The 16152-nt window shown below is 50.5% G+C and overlaps 2 protein-coding genes across 2 annotated transcripts in view; both read left to right on the forward strand.

Moving 5' to 3' along the window:
• The first annotated feature begins 925 nt into the window (after positions 1-925).
• Positions 926-2156, forward strand: LOC126574456 (uncharacterized). The gene is made up of 3 exons (XM_050234667.1): positions 926-1205; positions 1283-1531; positions 1600-2156. Exons 1-3 carry the CDS (start codon positions 926-928, stop codon positions 2154-2156), a joined length of 1086 nt encoding a protein of 361 aa, XP_050090624.1.
• A 2324-nt stretch (positions 2157-4480) lies between these two features.
• Positions 4481-16152, forward strand: part of LOC126576056 (tubulin beta chain) — a 63737-nt gene continuing 52065 nt past the window's right edge. Inside the window, exon 1 of the mRNA XM_050237142.1 lies at positions 4481-4752. Coding sequence (XP_050093099.1) covers positions 4696-4752 — 57 coding nt within the window. The 5' untranslated portion in view covers positions 4481-4695. The remainder of the gene's footprint in view (positions 4753-16152) is intronic.

The following is a 16152-nucleotide window of genomic DNA, read 5'->3' on the forward strand; positions in this document are numbered from 1 at the left end:
TTTAAAGGATGTTCTTTTACTTCTCTTTGCATCAAACTCTCTGTTATCTAACGCTCTCGGTGTCAATAAGTGCTTCAAAGCTATAGATAAGCTCAGAGGAAGAACAGTATCATGCAAAAAAAAACAAAAACAGTTCAGCACCAGTCAAGTTTACCAGCTCCACGCCATAACTCTGACCACAGGGTTTACCTTTGGACAACCGACCACTCCCCAAAAGCAAACCCTTTCAATAGACCAGACCTCGACGATTTCGGCTTTTGGCCCACCACGACATAAACCGGTTCACGGAACCTCCGATCATTGGCTTGGGGGACCGTCGCCGTCTGGGCCATACCCGTTAATGATGGACAGCATCGCGCGAGCGAAGGAGCGAGATCTCAGGTTGGAGAAAGCTTTCGATCGACACGGCGTGATAACAGAGAAGGTATACTGCCACTCGAGGACACATTGAGAAGAGGGGTAGACGTGTCCCGTAGGAGGGAACACGATAGGTCAAGATAGTGATTGACCAGCCCAGCCCACAACTACAGCCGAAGGTAGAACTTTTTCGGGGGAACTTAAGATAACATCAGCATTCAATCCCGTTGCAACCCGCCTGGCCGGAGAGTGGCAACGTTTTAGGTCAATGCGGGAGATTCAACATGAATGCGATTTATTTGTGTTCCACTCGAGCACCACAGCCTCGACTCGGGGTCGTTCTGGGCCCGGGACCCGGGTCCAACTCTAATGTCTCCCGGACGGACGGTAAAAGCGGTGGCTCGCGAGAGATCGTGAGGCTGTGGTTTTTGTTTGATCCGGGCGGACAGCCGGGAGCAGGATTTGGGTCAACCGAGAAGTTTATAAAGCCACGGTCCACTCGGTGGTTGGGTTTTAGTTCCACCAACGTCCCGGAAGGCACAGGCAACGTGCTGGTGGTTGGACCAAGATGCTAGGACCACGGTGCGTACGGTTTGTGCTCTCGGCGTCGATCGCCGGAGTGCTGGTGCTACTGGTGGTGCTCGGTTCCGTGGCCGGTGATCGGTATCAGGATAACATCTTTTTCAACTACTACAATTCGTCCGGCTCGTTGGTGCACATTTACAACCTGGCGGAGGGTAATACGTACGAGTACGATAAGGATTGCCATCCGGGCACAAAGTTTGCCATCGTCGTGTTCGGGTGGAAGATCAGCTGTGATAAGTACTTTGTGCAGGACCTCATTGGCAGTAAGTTTCGAGCGGGATGGGAGTCCTGGAAGAGAGGAATCTTACGGGAAGGGGGGGAATGCTCGGTTCTGTTCCAGATCTAACCAAACACCGGGGTGGCTGCGTGATGTGCATGAATTACGATCGCTTCGCTCAGCTACCAGCCTACAGCCGGTTGAGGCGTAACTTCAAAGAAATCCACGGTGTGTTGAAGCAGAAGCTGGAGTTCCTGGAGAAGGAAGGCTTCAGTGCGGACGATGGATACCTGTACGGGTTCAGTTTTGGAGCGCAGGTGGCACTGGCCGCCGCCAAAGAGTACGGAACACGCAAACTGAAAGAGATCGATGGTAAGTGACTGCAAGGTGCGATGCACTTTACGGCTCAACGAATCCTTGCTCTTCGTTCTCGTCGTCAGTCTGTGATATCGTTGGCACCGGGTTCGACACGACGGAAGTGAACGCACCGAACCATCGGACGGCGGCCAAGAACGTCCAGTGCATCCACACCAGCCGGAACTATGGAACGCGTCACCGAACCAGCTGCCACCAGGACTGGATTATGGGCGATTGTGGCATCAATCAGCTGGCTGCACCATTGTCACCCTGGGGTTCGCACGGTGTCTGCTCACTGCTGTACAACAGTGCGTTCGAGCACGAGTTCCTGGCCAGTGCGAAACCATCGAACTGTACGGCGGAATCGGAGGTTGTCTCGTGGCCGGCCGGTTTCCGCATGGGCTACACCCAAGACCGTAACCCCAACGTTCGGGGCCAACTGTTCTCGCCGACATTCGCCCAGTATCCGTTCAACGTGAACATCACCGGTAACTCCAGCCAGAGCGACAGTTTCGTCATCCCGTCCCCCGGCGCTAACGAAATTGAACAGTTGGGCTTCGAGTTTCGATCCGCAGCGGACGAAGTGCTGCTGGACGAAGGCGAAGGGCAGGAGGAGATCGACTCAAGCGAGAACGTTTAGCGCCATTCTTGTGCCACCATCACAGTAGCCTGCCATCGCAGCAGCTGCTCCCGTTCGGTTCGAAAAGGAAAATCGAAAATAATTTATTCCACGATTTGTCGCAAGTACCGCAAGCGCGCATAGCGGGGCCTCGCGCCATCACTGATGCACTGGAGCGCATAGGAACGCGATGTTTCTATTCTGTTAGAGCGTCACTTCCTCCCGCGTTGATCTGTTCGTTGGAGCCAAGTTGCGGATGGCGCATCACGGGATCTATCGATGACTTATTGAATATTTAGTTTAAGTTTAATCAAATATATGTTTTTTATATTTGCATAACCGTTTGTGCGTCATTTGTTTCTTTTTTTTACCCTCTTCATTGAGGAGTAATAAAATTAAAGCACGAAAATTGAAAGAATAATTGCAGCTACAGTAACGCTAACGTTGATATAGGAAAGTACTTAAGTTACATAAACAGCATGCATCAGAGACCCCAAACAAGGAATAATCATAAACAATCGATTGATCGATTGAATTATTTACAAATATACGGCAATTGGTTTAAGTGGATCACACAAACGAGCTGGTACTTTCTCCGGAAGAATGCAATTTTTAACTAGTCCGTATGTGGAAAGTAATTAACGTCGTACCGACCTAAGCTGATTGAAGTCGTAAAGTATGTTCTCAGATGCTTGCCGATTCAATTAAGCTGCGGTTATCAAATTTAACGCAAAGCTAGCCACCCGCGAGCTGCACTCTTTACAATCAGATAACGTTTGGAAATGGATACTCAATCTAAATGGCTGTATATAATCCTATAAATTTCACCTTCCCTGTCCAAAATCCGAACAACAGCCCACCGAAAGTGCTCTTTGGCTGTCCCAAATATGGACCGCCTGCAGGATCCACGTGTCAACTCATGTAGGTAGCAGGGGCCGGGCAGTAGTGCTACATGCACCGGGTGCAGAATTTATTCGTAATGTTTCACCGGCTTACGCACCCATTCACCGGCACCACCAGTAGATTGTGGGTGGCTGGAGGGAGGGGATCAGGGCTCCGACTGTGATTGCCTCAAGCGACGGCTAATTTACACCAAATCGATTCGCGATGCCTTGGACCGATTCAACCGCCCGTTTTTGGGGCCACCAAGTTGACTGACTCATAGCCTGCTGCTGATGGCGATGATGCGATGTCGCGCTGTCGTGGGCTAACCGGCTGCCGGCATCATCGTAGGCTGCTGCGACGGCGGTGGCGGCCAGCAGGCCATCGGTGCCGTTTCCGATTTGTCCGTGGAGGGGGTGTTTCTTCCATTTTTTTTCTTACTTCTTTCCAAGCGACCAAACACTTCTCGCTCGCTTTTACACCAAACAAGGTCCGCCGGTGCGTCGTGAACGTGGGGAATATAGCTAGAAATATAAAATGCGCGTTGCCCACACAAACCGGTCGTCGCCGAGAAATATGCGGAGGATGCACACTGTGGACGGCTGGCTCGGCTCGGCTCGGCTCCGCTCTGGTGCAGGGAAGGGCGGGGTGGTCCGACAGACACCCCCGCGCATGGGCCCGGCCTTACGGAACCAGCAGCCCGTGAACACCTACGACGAGACCGCGGCGGCTATGACCTCATGGCGTGGTGCGGGTCAGCCCGCGGTCCAGAGAGCGCATGAGAGCGCATGAGTAGTGTCCTGCAATCCTTTGACCTGGTTTCCATAAAAGGCAAATATCTCTACCCGTCGCTCTAGCGTAGGGTGGGCTCGGTTCGAGAGGATGCTCCCGCCGGTCCGGTTGGATGATTTTTTTTCCTTCGATCTGCTGCTGGACCATTTTGCGGTTCGCGGAGGGGCGAGTGAAACGGCACCAACTCCGTTCTCCTCCGTAAGCCAGCCCTAGAGAGAAAGAGAGAGAGCTACCCGGCAAAAATTGCGTGCAGTGGTGTGCGTGTCGCCCTTGTGTACCGCTCTCTGCGTTCGCGATTATGTTATGAATTCAATGATTTTTTCACACAAAACACCCCACAAATGACCAAAACTGGCCACCGGCTGAAGAATCCAGGTGAAAATAGTCCCATTACGGAATAACTTGAGTAAAATGTGATTTTTTAGCGGTGCTTTTTGCCTGCAGAGAGAAACGCACAGTCAAACGCTGCGTGCAGTGGTGTGCGTGTCACGCGATTTCGAGCACCGTTTCGAGCAGAGTTGTTTTTTTTTTCCCGGCAACGTCGAGCAGTTTTCGGGCACTTTTGTTGGCGTGCGTTGGTAGTGGTAGGCTGGTCGCGGATACGCCCAAGAAAAAAGAGGAAGAAGCAGGAATAGATATAAAAGGAACAGCTCTGGCAGCCGCCATTTTGAATTTCCTCGTCGAGCCGAGCAGACGTGTCTTTCTGTTTCCTCCACGCCGCGTGTGTGTCCTCTGAAGAAAAAAGTGAGCCAAAGCCTAGAAAGTGTGTGTTCCCCGAATTCAGGAGAACAAAACTCGTCCGTCGTCGTCGTCCTACACTCCTAGCGCAAGCGAGTGTAATTTTGTGCATTTTTGCGAACGTTCCATATAAAAACACCTCTTCAAAATGAGAGAAATCGTCCACATCCAGGCCGGTCAGTGCGGAAACCAGATCGGAGCTAAGGTAAGTGTCAACGCGGCGGCCGGATCAAAGTGGGTTTGGAGTGTTAAAAAAAACGATGAAATTGCGAACTTATGGCGTGTGAAAATGTCTCGAGAACCTTTTTTTTGTGTCGTGATGAAACATGCAGACCAACGAGGTAGTTAGGAAGAGGAGAAGGGGTCGGTGACATGATGGCCCGCCGGGTGGAATCGCGCTGGAGCGGTGGCACGGCAGATGAAAGGCCCGGCGGACACATGAACGTTGAATTTCACCAGAAATCGCGCTAGCGGAGTGAGCGAAATGGAGCGTCCAGAACACCCGCATTGTGATGTGTGAGCGAGTGCGAGAGATGAAGAGGTGCATGGTCTGCCTCCTCTGTTTTTTTTTGTTTCAATCAACGGTTTCCGGCGCTCTGCGAAATGTGTGGTGCTTCTCGGTTGTGAGCTGGCCTGGTCTGACTTTTTCCCCAACCGACGAACGAAGTCGGTGTGTGAATGGGGGATGATGGAAAACAGCCGCTAGAGAGACAAAAGGCCGGACGTGTGCACCGCCCCGCAGGTGGGGCGGAATGAACGCTGAAGCATATAATTTTCGCACGCGGTTTTCCTCTTTTTTCGGCGTTCGTTGACCACGCCGGGATCAATGGCTTCTTCTCTCGGTTTGTGGAGCCGGAGAGGAGAAGGGGGCCCATCTAGTCAGCCATTTTGCGGAATCTTTGCGGATCGCGAAATGCTCGTTCGCTCGCTGTTGAACGAACGGCACTTTCGAGGATTAATTGAGAATTCCTGATTAATAGCTCCACGAGCCCATGAGATGATGGTGAAAAGTAGGAAAAGAAATGCATTTCCTTTGGTGGAGTTTTTTTTTTCTTCTCCATCACGGAAACGATGCAGGAAGGTATTTATTTTACCCTCCCCGAAGAAGCCATCTTCGGTGGCGTGTAGAAGAAGAAGAGAACATCCAACCCCATCGTTTTTTTTTTATTGCTGGCTGGTGTCGTCAACGCCGCTCCGGCGAGCATATATATTGGTGTACAAAAGCTTCCGCCGCCGCCGCTCCGAGAACGCACACGTAGAACCGCGGCCCGGAGAATAGAATAAAATGAAGAACCTTGAGCTCTCTCTTACCATCTTGTTCCTCCAGGAGAATACCCCATTCCAGGTTCTAAAATACGGACAAAAAATTCTGAAAGAAGGTGAAGGAAGGACGAAGAAAAGCAACTGAGATGCGCGCGCCGCGTCTCTGTAGCATTTTCGGTGATCCGGTTCTAATACCCCACCCCTTACGCGTACATACACCGCGTTACAACCACAGCTGGCAGTTGCTGACTGGAAGTCCGTTACATTCAAAATCGAATATGATGCCGCGTCGATGGTTTTCGCTGAGAAGACGCGATTTGTAATGTGCTTTGGGCTGTAAAATCGTCCCACAAATCATGAAAAAACGTCACATCACACGAGACGCAGCAACAACCTCCTTTCCGGAGAGGTGATCATATCAATTTTCATCTTTTCCCTCGATCGGAAAAGAGAAGCCGAGCGACGGACGCCGAGAGGCTTGAGTGAGGGAAGAAGTAAAAAAATGTCTGGCTTCGGTTGAGTTGTTTTGCATATTTGCAGACAAAATGATGAAACAGCGAGCCCGCCAGCCTCCCTTTTCTGCTACCATGTTGGTTCCGGTGTTTAATGCATTCAGCAGAAAAAAAAAACAGTAAAAAGTTAGCTTCTCAAGCATCACGCGCCGGTTTCCCTAATCAAATTCTCCCCACGCCACGCCGGTTCAAATGGCGGTTATTCAGGCTTCAATAGTATTGGTTTTACATTTAGAACAGAACAAAAATTCCATCAAAGCCGCCACGTACGCGTGCGTATGTGAGTATGCGCATCAAACTCTACACTCTCCCGTTTATATGTTGCGCCTTCCTATGCTACAGCAGGCCACGGTTACCGGTTTTACCAACGGTCGTTTGTTAAAAAAAAAATGCTCAACGCCTGTGTGTGCGTGTGCTGCGGAGGGAGAGAAGCGGCAGATGTTTTCCTCATCCGTTTCGACGGTGCGTTACCCAGATGCGTTACGGCGCTAGGTAACGCTTTTGTCGTTCGTTTCCCCGTTTTCTCTCTGGATTCTGGTGACCAGCAGCAGCAACCCAAGATCCAATTTTTGACACCATCTTGTTTTTCCCCCAAAGATCGATCCCCTATCATCACTTTGGTCGACCTCGGAACAGCAGTTCTGTGTCTCATCAAACAATTAGCTGGGAACGCATTTCATCGACCGTCTGGTGGGGGCGTCTCAGAAGAAATGGATATTTTTATGCTTCTGGGAGGCGAGGCGGTGGTTCACCATCGATCGGCGCGGGGTGCTATTGAGAAGAGGAACCCGAACCCTCTCTCCCGCATCGCATTTCCATTTGGAGGAAAATCGATCGTGCCTCTGTCCCGGTGGACTAAATTTAGCAGCTGCTCCATGGCGTGGCGATCATGTTCCTGCTCGACGACGAAGAGAACCTAGGGTGCTGTGCACCCTTACAACTCCGAGCGTCCTTCCATCGCTTGTGGGTCCATGTTTTCCAAATGGTGTCAATTTGTCAAGTATATTCTCCTCAGCATGTGACATGTACCAGCATCCCGCTACCATCATCTTACGTCGACGATGTAGAGCGTTAATGGCCATGATCCAGACCTCCGGATCACATCCTCCTCCTCCTGGTCGTCCGTCTCGATCCTCGATGAGATCGCACGCAGCGCTGCATCAGAGTTTATACAGTTGGAAAGTTGGAAACTTTACGATTAGAATCTTTGCTCCCCCCTCTATCTTTGTCTGGTCTCTGTTGCCCTCCCAGGAATCAAGATGCAGAAGCAGAGGGGAGAGTCTGTTCTAAACCGGGATAAGAAGTGTGAAACTCTGTGGTGGCGCGTAGAGCGACGGGATGAGGAGGAGAGACGAGATCCGTTGTTAAATTTAGAAGAGAGATCTAATCCCTAATCCATCTTCATGGCGTTTGGGGTTACCGATGGCGGAGAATTACCGTTCTAGTGTGTGCATCGCCGCATGGCGTCTTTCTGGTTGCTTTCCGTACCGTGGAAGGGAGTGCGCGCCACGTTGGCAATCTCTCTCTATCGTGGAAAAGCGATGAAACCAGCGTGTGGCATTGACGTGGCTCTAAGCTGCCGCGGCGTGTTGCGAACCTACCTCTGCTCGGTTTTCACACGCTTTTGGCAGCTCTTCTCATGGACCGTGTGCGGCCGGGCCCCAATTCCGGATTTTCCACGCACCAGCCCCCCAACTCAACAACGCTCGACGAATTGAGCGGAAATGAAGAAGGAAAAGAAAGGGTGCGGAGCTGCCACACCGCCAGTGTGCCACTACTCTCTGAATGGAGGAAATCGCAAATCGATTAAACTGCTGCTGCGCTGCGCGTACGATTGGCCTTGTTTGGCACTGGCGCACGGTGGTCGATGACGCGCGTGTTCCGAGTGTGCGAGGCGGCGGTGGCTTTAAAATAGGAAAATGGATTTCTCTTTGTAGAGCCAGGAGAAAGAAGGTGGAGGAAAAGAGAGGATGTAGGAGGACGGCATATCATCGACACTGAATCAGCGAAAGCACCGACAGCAGCAGCAGCAGCATCACCACCACCGGCGACGAGAAGCGATTCTTAAAACGGCGGATTCGGAGTTAAAAATGGATAATTTACAGTCACTCCTTTTCCTTTTTTAGTTTACGGAACAGAGAACGACGAAGCTGTACTGAAACTGTAAAGTACCTTGAATTTACAAATAGAGCACGTGGTCGTCGTGTCGCGTCTTTCGAGTTGAGGCGGAAGAGACACGTTTCGCTCCGTTCTATGGTGGGGAAACCGTTGGCTACCACCGTTCCCGTTGACCGAAGCGCCGCTGCAAGTCATGCCCGGCGTGTGTTCCGTTTATCGTTGGAATGCGCGTCCATGTTGAGCGAAAACACAACCTCCAGCCAGTCAGAGCCTAGCCATCCAGACTATTTTGCGTCGTGGCCTGGCCTCTTGGCTCCTCTGCTGCTGCCGCTGCTGCTGTCTTGGAATGCCGTTTTGGAGGCCACCAAAGCCGGCCGGCCCCTCTACCGATTGCGCGTCAGGGAGGAGAGAGATCCCGTTGCTTCCTAAGCGATGGAACGCGTTGATGTCGGTGGCTGGTGGCTGATGGCTGGCTAGAAAATGGATTTCCTGTGGCTGTGTCTGTGCGCTCACACAGCATAGCAAAAAGTAGCGGACCCCTGGCCTAGCTAGCAGCAGCGCCAGTAGTAGTAGCAGTACACCTCCAGTGCGCACATTCTTCGCTATTCGGGACCCCTGGTCTGGTGCCCGTCCACCACGTTTCATCGGCCAAACATACCGGTGGCCGGTGTGGAGAGAGACACCAGGGCCGGGGAAGAAGAGGGAACAACATGCTGGCTGTGCACCACCCCGTCTTGGTGTGCTGCCAATGCCGGTGGTGGGGCAGCTGTCTGTTGAGGGGGAGAGATAACTGTACTTTCTCCCGTGGGCTCTCTGCCCCTTTTTCTTCTCCATCGTGTGCTTCTTGTCTTGTCTGTGTCTGTGTCTGTGTGTGTGCTCTGGTTCGCCAACAGCAGCAACAGCAGCACTTCTTGACGTCCAGCAAGAGACGAAGGCGGGTGTGTAGAGAGGTGTGCTTCGCCGTGCGCGCATCCATCAGTCGATATATCGTGTCCCGATCGCGTAAAGTGGTGCACTTTCTTCTTCCTCGTGGCGCAGGAGGAGAGCGAGAGAAACACGCAAGGGGGCGCAGCAACTGAGGCTTGACGTGCCAATGACACGTTCCCATTTTGCCTTTAAATCACGTCTCCCGAGCCGTAAATTTCGCGCAGACATCGTCGAACACACAAGATCTCGTGCCTGTTCCTCCGACACGGTGCCCTGAACGAGTCGAACTCCTTCTCTGCTCTTTGCAGATATGAAAGAGAGGGACTTGAGGAGTCCAGTGGAGCGGAATAGACATCTTGTTTTTTTTTTGTACAAAATGTGGAATGTGTGCCCTTCACAGGGCGGGCACTGTCCATGCCCTTCTCCTCTCCAGAGTGAAAGAGGGAATTTGTTTCCTTCACTGTCTCTGACTCTGTGTCCCTTCATCTGCTGGAGAAGGCTGTAAATCCCGTCGCGTTTTGTTCCCTTCCATCTCTTCCTGCTCTAAATGATGGCTTTGGTCTGTGGGCGGCCCCTAAGCCCGTGGAGATGGTGGCCCCCTGTATATTGGGGCGCACAGGGTGTAGGCCGAGCTATTTTGACCTTTGGTGAATGAGAGGAGTAAAAGGGAGAAGTGACTAGCGCGGAACCGTGATTAGATGGAGTTATGCGCGGCCTCTCTCGACATCGTCACTAATACCGTTTCTCGATGCAGCTTCAAAATGGATGGCATGGACTCCTTTCAAAATGTGATGTTTACGCCGCGTGACCCACGCCGGGGAATGTGGATTTCTTGAGCCTCCCTCTCCAATATTCAACCTTACCAGTGCTCCTAATGCTTTCAAAGGTTCACTGGCGGGAAGTTCCATTTTCCTCCAGTCATCTTTTGGCCTTATCCAATCAAGAGGATTGTGTTCAGCATATCTGACAGCGAGCAGAAAGGGACTCTGCGCCTGCTGGATCGGAAAAGCCAACCGCGCGCGCACCGCTCACTGTTATGAATAATATTATGATGACGGCGGAGAGTGGCGAGGCTGCTGGGGGTGGTAATGGTGAACTCTTCTCAGACCCCCCTTTTTTTTTCTTAACACAACATTGTTGCTGACCACCGACGGGAAGGCGGTGTAGTGTTGTGTGTCGTCAGTTAGTTCCGTTCGTGATCTTTAATCCATTTTGTGTCCGCGCAGCCGATGCCGTGGGAATGGGAGCAGCGCGCCACCTAGCGCGACGTCGACATCGTCCATCTGTTCCCCCGAATGCCGCTTTGCGGGGTGGATTAGGCACCACGAATGGGAAACAGTTCAAAATTACAATTTCATTCGAGAGAGTAGAAGTACCCCTTTCTCTCTGTCTCAGCATTTCCACCTGGAATAAATTAATGCGCGCAAAGCCAGCCACAGGCCCGTTCCTCTTTCACTTTGTTTTCCGACAGGTTGAACGAGAGCTGGGTTTCGCCTCTTTTTGATTTTCCAATTATTTTCCCTTTTGTGGAAACAGCAGTTATACAGTGGTGTGCTGTGCGTGGCCCCAAAATTGAGCTCCAAGAGAAGAGAAAATGCCGCATACTCCTCTCCTTCCCCGCGGATCTTGACCTAGTCCCTCGAGTCTTCACGTTTTCGGTCTTTTTGAAGCAAATTCCTCGGCGGGGTGTTGGTGGTGGTGGTCTTGTGCGTCAGTTACAAAAAGACAACCACGGAAAACCTCGGTGTGCAATACCACATTTCCCGGGATCTTTTTTTTTCTCGGCGACAACGACGACGTGGCGGCACCTACTGCCGGCCGGTACCGGCTTGCGCATGTGCACAGCCCATGATGCCATGTTGCACATTTCCGCGAGGAAGAAGAAAAGCCGCTTCTCTCACCGGCTGCCTGGTACTAGTAGTCATTCACCTCATTTTTGCCGTTGCTCCGCCGTCGTCGTGGCTGTCTGTCTAGCCGTCTGGCACCGGGAGACGAGAGTGCAGAACAAGAAGATGATTTTATAGGCGAGCGGCGCGCGGTGCGCGATGAAATATGACTAGTAGACCCCCAACCGATGGCCGGGGCATGTCCGTAAGGTGTGTATAGACGTCATCGGACGGAATAGCGAGAGTGAGATAGAGAGGAATGGGATGAGAGTCAAGTAAAACAAGAAAATCGCACGGATCGTCGGGCCCAAAAGGTGGTGTATGTGTTGCTCGTTTTGCTTCATGCTGCGTGTGCAACAGCAGGAGGGAGGGGGTAGGTAGTGTGTGTCTGGTGTGGAAGATGAATATTGCTTTTTTTTTTAAATAAACCGATTATCTCATGCGGCGAAGCGTTGCGAATTCCATTCGAACCACCAACGGGTAGCAGCAGCAGCAGCAAAGAGGAACACACAGCACAGAAGCGTGCTTTTTGAGACCACGAGGATCGCGATCTATCCGAACAGGGAATTTCAAGGAGAGCTACCAACAAAAATGGTGACCAATCGTGCAATGCTGCGTATGCAGCATAATTTTCCCATTAAAATTGATTCCCTTTTTTGGGAGCTTTGACTCGATATAGACGACGAAAGTAGTCGGAAGAGGGTACATTTTATATCACACGTTTCCTTCGTTGCTTGTAATATTCCTCCAATTGTGGTGATGGATGGATTGGCCATAAAGGATTGGAATGCATTTATCGGCGAAGCTCATTTGCCGCCGCTCCCTTCGCACTGGCAATCATAAATGGTTGGTAGAAGGTGGGCGTGTGTGTTACTACTTCCTGCGCCCCTCCCTCCTCCACCACAGAACAACCCAGCAATTTCATATCAAGTATGGAGAGGGAGTGCCTAGACCACCCTCACTAGAGGAACCATCATCCCCATCGGATATGTCTGTCTGTACTGTTAGTCGTAAGAATGATGATGTTCGAATGAAGACCGGCCGCGCAGCGACGGCAGCGAAGACGTATCGTCATCGTTATTCTTCATTCGAGCGCGTTATCTCTCTCTGTCTCTGGGCCCTGTCAGCGAGTGAAATTGTTGAAGCATGGCATAGGGCGTAGCAGCACCAGCGGGATCCGATCTAACACATAAATAAGACCCCTGGAATGGTGGGTAGCTATAAGGAAAGTCTCCAAAGACTCTAGCCGGGAATCGATCACGTGATGAAAAGGGTGGATAGTAATGGGTGTGTGCGCGATCGCATTAGAACACCCGCGGGCCCATAATTAACGTTCAAAACCCCGCGGGACACGGAAGAGTTTTCTTTTTTGCCACGCTTCAGTTGCTTGCCGTTGGACGGACGTTCGTTACACCCCGGATCGGTTCCGGCCAATCGAAAAGATTTAAGGTATTAATTATTCATTAGAAAGCAGTATTTCCGTTGTTTCCGTTGTTCGCGTTGTTGGTAAATCGAATTAGTCTCCTCTCTCGATAGGAGGAAACTCGATGGGAATGGGGGGCGCGCCACAGAGAAAACAAACAAGCAATTTAATGTAGAGAAAAAAGAAAATCTTCGAACAATCTCCCCCGAAAACTACGCGTTTTTCCCTCGATTTCGAAACGAGAAGAAGAGAAATGGTAGTTTCCGCATCGAAGTTGGATTTAAATTGAAAAAATCCACAAACGAATAGGGGGGAAAGAGTTCCAGAGATAGAAGAAAACGCGCAACGGTCCGGTCGGGTTGGTTGATTGATTAATCTTGTTCAGGAAGAGGAGGAAGATCCCCTCGAATTCTTCTCCTCCAGATGATGATCGTCAGAGATTGTGTTCAACGCACCCTGCTGCTGCTGCTGCTGCGTTGCGTGAAGAAAATTTGAAAGTCCGTCCGACAAGAAAGTCGATTATTAGTTAATTGCGACGCCGTGCCCCTCTCGATGATTGGGGCTTCTCGTGCAACGAAGCGCATGAAATGCAGTTGAGAGCCTCACGAGGGGGGGGAAAGAAATGCATTTCGGTTTCCTTCGTTGCGCTCTCCAATGGGGGTTGCCTGCCCGCCCAATTGATGTTTAAAAAGGGAGAGGCCAGTAGGCCGCCCCGGGCTGTCGGCGCAATTGTTAATCATATTTAACTTATAATAGATTCCGAAAGTTTCTGCTGCTGCTGCTGCTGTGCATTGTGCGATGATGCGCGTCGACGTCGAGTTCGTTGCTGTCTTTTTCCACCCAAAAAGCATTATCGAAAATGTGCAGCCAAGTGCTCTGCCAGCAACAGGGCGGTGAGTGGTGTGAGGGCTTGTTCAAAGGCGAAGAGGAGGACGGATGAAGATGATTTACTTCGGGGGGAGTCAATCGTGTAGTCGCCGACCGTGGACGCGCTTTCAAGAGGAGAGATGACTTTCTCCAAAGATAAATAGGTAGTCCCCACGGGTCAGAAAGGAAGGAAATTATGGGTTCACTCCAGGGTGGTGTCCAAGTCGTCTCTTCTCCTTCACCCTTTTGCTCATTCCTCTGGACTCTGGTGTGTGCTGTTTATGGTCTAGGACTTCCAGGGGTGGGAATGTAATTTTCACGAATTATTAGCCTCGTATGGGAAAAGGTGAGTGGGGCACTATCTGTGGAATGCACGAGGACTCTCACACGACGATGAGGAGGCTTCGCTTGACAGGAAAACATGTTTCCTTCATTTTTTGTGGTCAAAAGAAAGCCAAACGGAACTACCGCTTCCTTTTCTTACTCCATGTGGAGTGTCGTGGGGCAACATTGAGACGCGGACAGAAGGGCACAGGTGCTCAAAGCATAAGAAGGTGCACAATTTGTGTGTTTCTGACGACTATGACGCACAGAGGAAGTAATGTGTTCATTGCTCATTTGCATATCCTAGATTTTTGTTCAAATACTGGAGGAAATCACCCTTCCAACCAATAACACTCTAAAATATTGGTTAAGTGGAGACTGTCATGCACCGAAGCGGCTTTTTAAAAAAGGCCCTCTCGTAGAGGAACAATCGCATTGTGCCGTTTCCATATCTTGGTACACTTTGTCATCACAGTTAATGCGCTTTTTTTTTTGTTTGTACTTTTGATGCAACAGACCAGAGACATATGCAATAATCAACCACCGCAAATCACTTAAAAGCGTGCAAAGCTCAGCAAAGGGAAGATAAGAAACAGAGATATGGCACTGGCTTCAAGCGTGAGTAAGGTGTGTTACAAATTGGCTGAAAATACCTTCAGCAAACAGCCAACACACACCACGGTGCACAATCACGAGTAGATGATTGCGGCGTTCTCGTAAGGAGGAGTGTTGTGTAGGTGTCTTGTGGTGTTGCATAAGATTACGGCAACTCCAGAATTGGTGGGATGACATCAGTCTCAGCCATTTTTTTCTTTCTGATTTGTCTGCTACATTGCTTATGATGATGATGCGGCGCTCCTCATGGTTTGTATGCCGGTCGTGGTGGGCACAATCTTGCTTGTTGCGCGCTCTCGTGCGCACAAGATCTTGACCCATCAATTGCTGCAATGTCCGACGAGGATGATGATAATGATCATATGATGAACACAAATGTGTGCTGGTTTCAATTCTCTCCGGGAGATTCTCTGTGAACCTCCAAGTGTGCACCAAGTGTGTTAGTGAAAGAGAAGGAACGCGCACTGTTCGCATCTTCGTACCACCGGAGAACATGTGGTGGTGTTCAGTTCTGATTAACGTGATAAATGGCACACTACAGTACTCTCCCCCTTACATACTTCAATGACGCCAGTGAGAGAGAGTAAAGTCATCGCGAATTCTGCGGATGCGGTGTCGTCTGAGGAACATCTCATTTACACATTTACGACCGCACGTACGCGGACATAGACGCGCTTTCGTATCCAGAAAGGGGGGAGGGGCTGGTGACATCATCTACTACTCCACGTTCCATTCCGTCGTTTCACGCCGAGTAGGAGTTTGGACGACGTTTTTTTGCCGTATTGAGTGATAAAGCATATAAAACGTGTACTCTCGAGCGCAACATTTCTCGTTGATGCTGTACTCTGTGTGTCACATAGTCAAAGAGTGAGAGGATTGTTCCGTTTTTAGATGGATGATAAGCCTCCCAAAACCATTGGATCATTTTGTATTTTTGAAAGCGAGAACTGGTCATCGAAATCGAGGCAAGCTTTGCTAAAATGACGCTCTTCCAATCGCCTACCGCAGCAGTCCTCTTTCGCAGTTTTTGTTCCGAAGGTCCCTAGGAGTCTCGCCATATTCAAATTCCTTTTTTTCCTCTCTGTTCCTGTTGCAGCAAATTCTGTTTTTGCTGCCTCGATTTGGCGATATTTTGAGAACAGAAAACCAGTTGCCAACAGTTGATAAAACACCTTCCCGAGGTGTGGAACTAAAAACAAAAAAAAAAAAAGAATGAAGAAACAGAACACACATCCAGTTGGCGCTGCGTTGTGTGCGAGCAGCGACCACCGCCATGGCCGCTCGGTTGGAACCTGTTTCTATCCATGACGTGGCTTTTCAAGAATGGTCTGCTCTTCCTCTTCTGGCTGTTGGGGTTATCGCAGCAGCGCGGAGGTCTGGAATGGTGTAGAGATCACAGTAGGCGAGCGGCTTAAAAGCTGAGATTCGCTGTTTATGCATCCAGAGAAGAAGAGAGAATGGTTGCTATAGATTGCTGTTGTGTGATGCGATATTTCGCCCCCCATGATGTTGTTTTCTTCGACCGACAAACACACCATTTCGGTACTGATACCATCATCATCATCGTACCATCGTCGTTTCCGTTGTGCGGCGGTTGTTGTCGCTCGTCGCCGTGGTCCAGATACTTATCTCCCGCGCGTTGCGGCATTAACGCAAAGCGCTTAAAAGTC

Source organism: Anopheles aquasalis, chromosome 3 (assembly GCF_943734665.1).
Source record: "Anopheles aquasalis chromosome 3, idAnoAquaMG_Q_19, whole genome shotgun sequence".
NCBI classification, from domain to species: Eukaryota; Metazoa; Arthropoda; class Insecta; order Diptera; family Culicidae; genus Anopheles; species Anopheles aquasalis.

Bases quoted from the DNA above. Each gene is read 5' to 3' on its own strand.
- LOC126574456 (XM_050234667.1), top strand. From the start codon at position 926: ATGCTAGGACCACGGTGCGTACGGTTTGTGCTCTCGGCGTCGATCGCC. The intron at 1,206-1,282 runs GTAAGTTTCGAG...GTTCTGTTCCAG, and splicing joins TGTGCAGGACCTCATTGGCA to ATCTAACCAAACACCGGGGT. The intron at 1,532-1,599 runs GTAAGTGACTGC...TCTCGTCGTCAG, and splicing joins CAAACTGAAAGAGATCGATG to TCTGTGATATCGTTGGCACC.